The 8,114-nt window shown below is 56.2% G+C and overlaps 1 protein-coding gene across 1 annotated transcript; it reads right to left on the bottom strand.

Annotated features, from left to right (window-relative positions):
• Nucleotides 1–2,170: 2,170 nt before the first annotated feature.
• jund (JunD proto-oncogene, AP-1 transcription factor subunit) lies at nucleotides 2,171–3,840 on the bottom strand. Its single transcript, XM_028816682.2, has one exon. It carries the CDS (start codon nucleotides 3,589–3,591, stop codon nucleotides 2,608–2,610), a length of 984 nt encoding a protein of 327 aa, XP_028672515.1. The 5' UTR covers nucleotides 3,592–3,840; the 3' UTR covers nucleotides 2,171–2,607.
• Between the last annotated feature and the right edge of the window lie 4,274 nt (nucleotides 3,841–8,114).

The following is an 8,114-nucleotide window of genomic DNA, read 5'->3' as shown; positions in this document are numbered from 1 at the left end:
GAAGGCCGCTGTCCGTGTCTGCGGTTGTTTTCAGATGGTGACCACGTGATGGAGGGAGGCACGGGTTTCACTTCTCTTAAAGTCCACCCGGGGGGTCACATGGCTCTCAAACCGCCACTTGAAGCCTGTGGACCCAAGGTGTGGACCCTGGCAGAGCGGGCAGCCATTTAAGTGTTTTTCATGCCAATTCATCGGATCTTCTCATCACTGAAAGACAACACAACCAAGCCAGTGGTGGCTATCGAGGGCACTGACCATGACAGTTGGTCAAAGGGGCTTGGCGTCCAGTTATTACTGGGACCACTAATGTCAAACCCGGGGCCAAGCACTTATCTGGAGGTCCACACCCCCACAGTTGTCCAACCGTCAATCTGCATGTCATTTGTGCTCCCCAGAGGACACTAGCAGGGGTGACAATGTCGGGGACTGCAGAGCCACAGCAGCCGGGGTGGTGACATGAAGTCCTGCCGTGTTGTGTTTTCTCCTCATGTCGCTGTGCCCACCCTGCCCACTCACACCACAAATTCTGGTACCGTTCCTGCCAGTCCATGCCCATTGAAGGAGATGCAGTAGGTGGCTCACCAGGGTGGGTTCCTCCCCTGATGTTTAATGAGGATAGGAAGATAAAAGGGGACACACCTGTAAAGCCCACCCTAGTCAGAGGTTCAGCTCCATGTCGTCGTCATCTAGAGATCTGAGGTCACCTCACATGTCAAAGGCGCAGACGTGTGTCTGTTTGGGGACTCCAGGGTGTCAGCCATGATGTACCCTCCCATCTCTAACTGGCACCAACACTCCACTGCCCCTCATAAATGTGACAAGTGACCAACTGACCGTCATGAAGACCCAAAGCTGAGCACTCACTGCTGCCCCCTACCAGTCAAACCACCACTGTGTGCCCACTGCAGGCTGCTTTCTGCCCCTTCAACCAACTAGACACTTTGTAGGGTGATGAGACGCTTTTCTCCTTTTATAGCACCTTCTACAGGAGGGAGCCCCTCGCATCCTCACCCACAGCTTCATGGAAGTTGGCCTGCCAGTCTCAGGTGGCACCAGCAAGACAGCAACACCTGGCACAATTGTGGGCCACCAGTCAGCATCATCCCCCACAACACCCCACTGTCCACCTCTCATACACGGCCAAAGTGGCCTGCTCCACCCCCACCTCTGTGGACTCTGGCATGCCCATCTCAGGTGGCACCAGCAAGACAGCATCACCTGGCACAATGAGCTCATCTTCATGAGGGGAGTCACCAGTGAAGACCCCCAAAACATCCCAGTGCCACCAGTGCTGGAATATGAAGTGGCACCGCTTAATGAATGAATGTGCGGGCACTCAACCTGTGCCCGCTGCAGTGTCTCAGACAGACAGGGGTCCCTGCCCTGCTACAGGCAGTTTACCCTGAAAGGCGCTACAGAAAATGAACTCCGAGAAGTGGGAGCACTGGTATACTGTAAGGAATGTGACGCCAAACGTGAAGGACACTTACAGCCTGCCTTGTGCCCACTGCCAGCTGGGAGAGGCTCCAGCAGACCCCCGTGGCCATGTTCAGGACTAAGGGGGTAAGAAAACAACTGACGTGGAGCTAAAAGAACTCGAGAGGCACCATACGTATAAAACGATTGTGTCATTCAACAGCGGGCACGGGGGCACAACTGCCTGCATCAAAGCTTCATATAAAGCGATCAATGGCACTAGATCTACACTGACTCAGGTGGGTCGGCTTGGCACCCAGTGCTGCCTGGGCCTTGTGACCCCACTCGGATGGATGGCACAGCAGTCCTCTGAGCTGTGGGTGCCAAGCTTTGCCCGGCCAGCTGACTGGGGGGTTTTACTCCACAGATGAACCCAAACCAGGCCGTTTTATTTTCTGTCCCTTTCACTCCACCAGATGCCGGGCACACACACACAGTCCCACGCCAAGCCCCATTGAGAGCTGCCCGTCAAACCAAATGGCGCCCCATCTTTGAAATTTAAGATGCACAAAGACACAGGGAGAACACACAAAGGGTACAAAGGCAGCCATCTGATACACCAGAGCCCCTCGGGCACCCAGGGTGGCACAGTGCCCCGCTTCTACCTCAAGAGCGACCTCAGCGATAAAGAACAACTGAAGGAGGTGTGTCACCTGACAAGAGCCGGCAGTAGCAGGACACTGAAGGACTGGCATACTTAAAACAAGGCATTTATTGAACATTGCATGGCATCGTTTTAAGATAAAAAATATAAAGCTGGAATGTGAAACCGACAAAGAGGTTCAGTGCAACATTAAAAACTGACAGACAGACAGACAGACGGACGGACAGACAGACAGACCGTGGAGCAGCGAAGGGGAACGACACGGAACATCAACATTGTCCTGTACAAAGGTGGTCGCCTTCTAGAAAACAGACGGCCGTCTCTCGTCGCCTCGTGTCACCTCTCGGGTCACCTCCCGAGTGCGTGTAAACAGTTAAGGCAGAATAGAGTCCAAGGGGCATGCGCCCGGCCGGCCCGGAGCCCCCCCCACACACCCCCACCCATCCGCCGGGCCATCGAGCTTGTCGTGATCGTCCTCTCCAAAACTCCTCCTTCTCCCCCCCCCCCCCAAAAAAAACCGGGGGTCCTCAGTACGCCTGGACCTGCTGTGGCAGGAGCTGGCAGCCGCTGTTCACGTGGTTGAGGACCTTCTGCTTGAGCTGCGCCACCTGCTCCCGCAGCAGGCTCGCCGTGGACGCCAGTTCCGTGTTCTGGTTCTTGAGGGTCTTCACCTTGTCCTCCAGCCGGGAGATGCGCTCCAGCTTCCTCTTGCGGCACTTGGAGGCGGCGATGCGGTTCCGCAGCTTCTTCCGCTCGGCCTTGATGCGCTCCTGCGTGTCCATGTCGATGGGCGACAGCGGCGGGCTCTCGCCGAAGCTCTGCACGTCGGGCACCGTCTGCGGCTCGTCCTTGAGCGACTGCAGGCGCAGGTGGCCCGGGGGCGGCGGAGGGAAGGGCACCGTGTCCGTCGAGTAGTTGACCGTGGTGGTGGTGGCGGCGGCGGCGATGCCGAAGCTGCTCAGGTTGGTGTAGACGGGCGGCAGCTCGCCGGAGTGCAGGCTGGCCGGGGCCGGCGGGTTGCCGTTCAGTTCTAGTCCTCCTGCTCCTCCTCCTCCTGCCGCTGCTACTCCTCCTCCTCCGCCGCCGCCGCCGCTCGGTGTGCCCAGCTGGTTCTGCTTGTGCAGGTCCTCCAGCGCCTTGACGAAGCCCTCGGCGAAGTCCTGCTCGTCACTGCCGGACTTGGGGAACAGGAACTGCGCGCTGGGGGTGGTGGTCACCATGCCGTTGGACTGGATGATGAGGCGCTCGAGCTCGGGGGAGGCCAGCTTGAAGAGGCCGAGGTCGGGCGAGTGGAGGATACCGTCGGCGTCGCCGCGGAGGTGTGGCGGCGGCTTCATGGTGGCGGAGGTGGGCTCGTTCAGGTTCAGGCTCAGGTCCTTCTTCATCATGCTGCTGCTGCTGCTGTGGTGGTAGTGGTGGTGGTGGTGGTGGTACGAGGGGGCGCGCCGGGCAGGAGTGCCGATCAGCACATCGTCGTGGTCGTCGTCGTGGTAGAAGGCAGTGTCCATCATCCGCCCGCCGAGCGGGTCGCCAGACGAGTTTAGGGCGGCCCCAGCGTGCTGGCGTGTGTGCGCGCGCGCGATCGGCTTAACGAGCAAATCCCGGAGGTCCGTTAGAAGCGGCGTCCCGGCCAGGCCGGCCGTGTGTTTGTTTTGATTTGGCTTTTGTTTTTTTTATTATTATTATTTTTTATTTTTTTGTTAGGCAGAAGCGCCTTACAAAGCGCCGCTCCAATTCCCCGTCTTGCCGACTCTACGAGGCGGCCGCCCCAGCGCCTTCTTTTCTAGCCTCCCAAATTCCATTATGTCACTTGAAAGGCCGCAGATTGGACAGAAATGACGTGCTCTTCCTGTGCAATTAGCATTCGGGGCGGGGCTTAGGCCCATCGCCATGGAGAAGCCGGGTAAACTGCAAACAGCGCGGGGCATTGTGGGTTGATGTCATAACAAACGCGGCCCGAGAGGATGGGGGGAGGAGGGCGGAGTAAGGGGCGGGACTGGGAGTGGCGGGGTGGGACGGAGGGCAAAACACGTGGTGTTGTGAGACGCGCGCACGCGTCGGCACATCTCGCGTCACATTTATTTATGGACGAGCGCCTACGGAGCGAAGTGGTGGGCGGCGGAGTTCGGAGACGGGCGAACGGGTCGCGGAAGCTGAGAGAGGAGTGAGGCTGAGGCTGGCATCGAGCGCCGTGCCGCTGGGGTTTAAGAGGTGCGCGTGCCCAGATGGCGACTCGAAATACAAACAAGCCCCCTAACTGGACAGAAATGTAAAGGTGGACTTCAGAATGGGAAAGAAGAGCTGCGTGAGGCTTCTGCGCTCCTCGAACGTGGGCTTCAGTGTCAGTGTTTCCAGTCTAAATGTCCCCGACCGTAACAGGAATGTGTCATTTGTCACCGTCTGATGCAGGTCCAGAGAGGGACAGTGAAGAGTGAAAAATCACCTCCCCGACTTTGACTTTTTACTGGTGGTCCTGGCCCCCCAAGAGCCACTGATGACGCATTTCAAAGATCAAAAATAGGCTCATATTGGTGATGAGAGACCTCGAGAGAGCAGAAAACGACACCCCCATATGCGGACATTAAGTTTGGTGAAAAGGGGTAACTTTGTCCCCCGTATCCCATTAATTGATGTCGCCTCCACAACTTCAAGTCCCCCTGGTCAGTTTTGCTGAAGACACCAGTTGGTTTATCATCAGGCTGTAATGTTCTTCACAAACTATGATCCAAAAAATGAGGAGTTTTAGGGTCTAGCGTTCCAGACATATGAGGGACCCCAAAAAGCTGGACGTAGCGAGGCATCAGGATGGGGGTTTCTAACTTCTTAGGCAGATGGAGTCTGGGCCGTCTCCTTATGGCTGCTGGAGGGAGCATTGAACTGCCCGATGGCCAGCAGTCCGAAAAGACCCCCAGAGGCTGCTTAGTACACCAAATGAGCTGAAAGAGCTGCAAGAAAACCCCCTAGCGGGACGGGCAGAGTCGTTCATGGTGGCATCCCATTCCATCCCCATCCTCTGCTCCAGCCCACCCTCCCGCGTGTCCAGCTTTGTTCAGGTGTTGCCCCCATTCTTGTGCAGTGCCACTTGCTGTTCATGTGGACCCCCCCCCGGCACTTCTAATAATACATTTTATTTATATAGCGCCTTTCCCAGGCTCAAGGCGCTTGCAGCTCTGCACATCGCCTCCCCGCTCTCGCTGATGCCGAGTTACAGGTGGTCTCCACTATTAATGCCACCTGCTGTGACAGAGGAGGCCCCTGAGAACGTCTGTAGAAGGCTGTGATTACACTGCAAATCCATGGTGAACAGGATGGACCCCTGAGGTGCCCCAGTGTTACCCACCACCCTCTCTGACACACGGCCCCCCTGGGTGTCACAGACTGCCATCGAGTGGTCAGGTGGTCCAGGAGACCCCTAGCTTGTTCCCAACCTGTGAGGCAGGAAATCCAAGGACCTGCTCCCGAGTGTGGTGCCAGCTCTGCCATCATCTGCCCGCGTAGCAACACAGAAACAAGTAGGCATTGACAGTACCTGCAGGCTGGCGTCCCTCCGCTGAGTCCTGCTGTGACCCTCGGTGAGTCACTTGAGCCGCCCTCCACATCTCCAGCTCTATTCATTCTTGTTCCGTGTGCTCCATGATAATTACAGATGAAGAGAGGCAGCCCAGAGCGTGACATTTAAACACAAAGAGGCTCATGCCACGCCACGCCACGTGTGCCCAGGCCAGCTGTCCTCGGTTTGACGCATCACCGCACAGGCAAATGACAGGAAATGAGTTTGTAAAGGGGGTCAACACCGATGAGGAAGACTTTACAATCGGGTGCCAGTGGAAAAAATGGAAATCGTAAGGAGGAAAATGCAGCCAGACAGTGGGCAACAGTGCCACGAGAGGTGTGAGGTAGCAGAGCCAACCACCGTGGTACCCCCAGAATCAGGGGTCCAGGGGCTGCCTCTGTATGTCTGCTATGCCAAGGTCTGCCACTAGAGGGCCTCACGTCGGACACACCTAAGACACAGCAGAGCCCTTTGGGGACCCGGGCAATGCACGCTCAGAATGTGCCAACATCACATGTCATGGGGCTGTTGGTCACATGTCACCTTGGAAAGATGCCATGGATGTCAGCAGGAAGTGTGAGAGGTCCAGGACAGGAGCCGCACAACAGAAGACGGGAGGGATGTGATGGGACATCGCATCACCAGCACCTGATGGGGACGGGAACTGGCTGCTCGTCATCGCCATCTGTGCTGGGCTTGATTTAAACTGGCATCAGTCACCTTTCTCTTAAGATAACATGGACATTGATGGCTTCGACCTGCTGAGCCGTGGTCTTCATGGTTCAAGACTCGCTGGCCACACGTGGAGCCTCTGTGGGTGAAAGTGAGACCTCCGGGATGCCATCCTAGGTCCACCCTGCAGAGCCTTCACTGGCTGCCAGCTGGTGACATTTATGACCTCACGTGTGACCCCCGTTATTCACCCATTTTGTGCTCACGTGTCACCTGCCCGGTACTTTGCCTTGCAGGGCCATCAGTGACATTGTGTAAAGAAACAATATAAAATGACCAGCTACTGGCCAGAACGTCCTTCAGGGTGCGGTAAGTGGCTCCCTGTGTCACATAAGGTGTTTGACGGACACCAGGAGTCCACCTGGCACTTGCTTGTCCCAAAGCCTTTGGACCCCCGTTATTAAAAGACTGGGATCTCATGAGCTGGCGTACGTAGGTGACCGAGTGGCATGGATATGACTTGTGTGTCTCCAGCTGACTGCTACGTGGCACCCATGTCACTGCAGGGTCCACAAGTACTCAGTGGCCAGCAGGAGAAGACCACGACTCAGGGTGGGCACTGCAGATTCGCAGAGCTCTGAGCTAAAACATGGGTGGGACAGCCAGACATGGTGGGCCCCACTGAACACTCACTTGTCATAGGTGGTCAGATGTGACAGAGACCCTGAGCTCCCATGGATTGGTGCCCTCTTGTGCCCGTGTTGAAGGTTTTATTTTGTGTCCATCCTGCTTAATTCCCTCATTATTTCTTGTCACCCGTTAGCCCCCTTTAATTAAAGTTGAATACCACCTGAGCCCACCAGGCTGAGCTCCGACCCACTCGCTATTCTCTGCTCCTTTAAAGATGGAGGCCGAGGCCATTCTACATGAGGCCCCTTAAACTGAACCTCTCACACAGCTGCTGAGACCCCTCGCAGTGTCTGTGAAGTGCCCACCATTGTGTTATTTTCACAGAACGTCCTAAACCCGCTTTGGTGAATTCAGGGTCAGAGGGTATTACAAAAAACCTCAGCGGGGCACAAGGCAGGAATCAGTCGTGGAGTGAGTGCCAGTCCAACCTCTTTGGGAATGTGGAAGGAGCACAGAAGAAGCTGCCCTAACACCTGTGCCACCTCACCCTGTCCTCATATTAAAGACTTGGGTGGCGAGGCTTTTATTCAACCAGTAAGTTTTAAGACGTCCATCCCTCCCTTGTCCAAGCCCAGCTGAGCAGGGACACAGGGCACCTGGAGCCGAACCCGGCAAGGATCGGGCACAAGGCAGGAACAACACCTGTACAGGCCTGTGGGCCATTGCTGGTGAACACATGGGACAAGATGGCATTGCCAATCCACCCAGCCTGCGTGGCTGTAGCATGCGCATTCAATACAGGACTTGAACCCCAGCCTCCTTAACTCTGTCACCATGCCATCCACTTTCAAGGCACTGAACTTTAAATCCCCCTGCCAGTTCATTTCCCACCGCTGACCTTATTGGGTCACTCATCTCGTCACGAGTGATGGCTGCACCTCAATATATAAATGACATCCGTTCTGATTTTCAACCCATCGACAGCATAAATTAAAAACGAACGGCAGCCCGACAACTTCGCACTGAGCGCCTCATGCTGTGCTCTGGAGCCAAGAGGGTTAAGCAGCGCGGCGTGCGTCACAGGTGCGCATCTCAGAGCGTCTGCGGGGGCGGGGCATACAGTGACGTCATGCGAATGCGGAGGAAGCAGACAGCGCTAAAAAGGGGAGAGAGAGAGAG

Source organism: Erpetoichthys calabaricus, chromosome 12, assembly GCF_900747795.2.
Source record: "Erpetoichthys calabaricus chromosome 12, fErpCal1.3, whole genome shotgun sequence".
Lineage (NCBI taxonomy): Eukaryota > Metazoa > Chordata > Cladistia > Polypteriformes > Polypteridae > Erpetoichthys > Erpetoichthys calabaricus.
The sequence above is the reverse complement of the archived record's forward strand: the minus strand, read 5'-3'. Positions and strand labels throughout refer to the sequence as shown.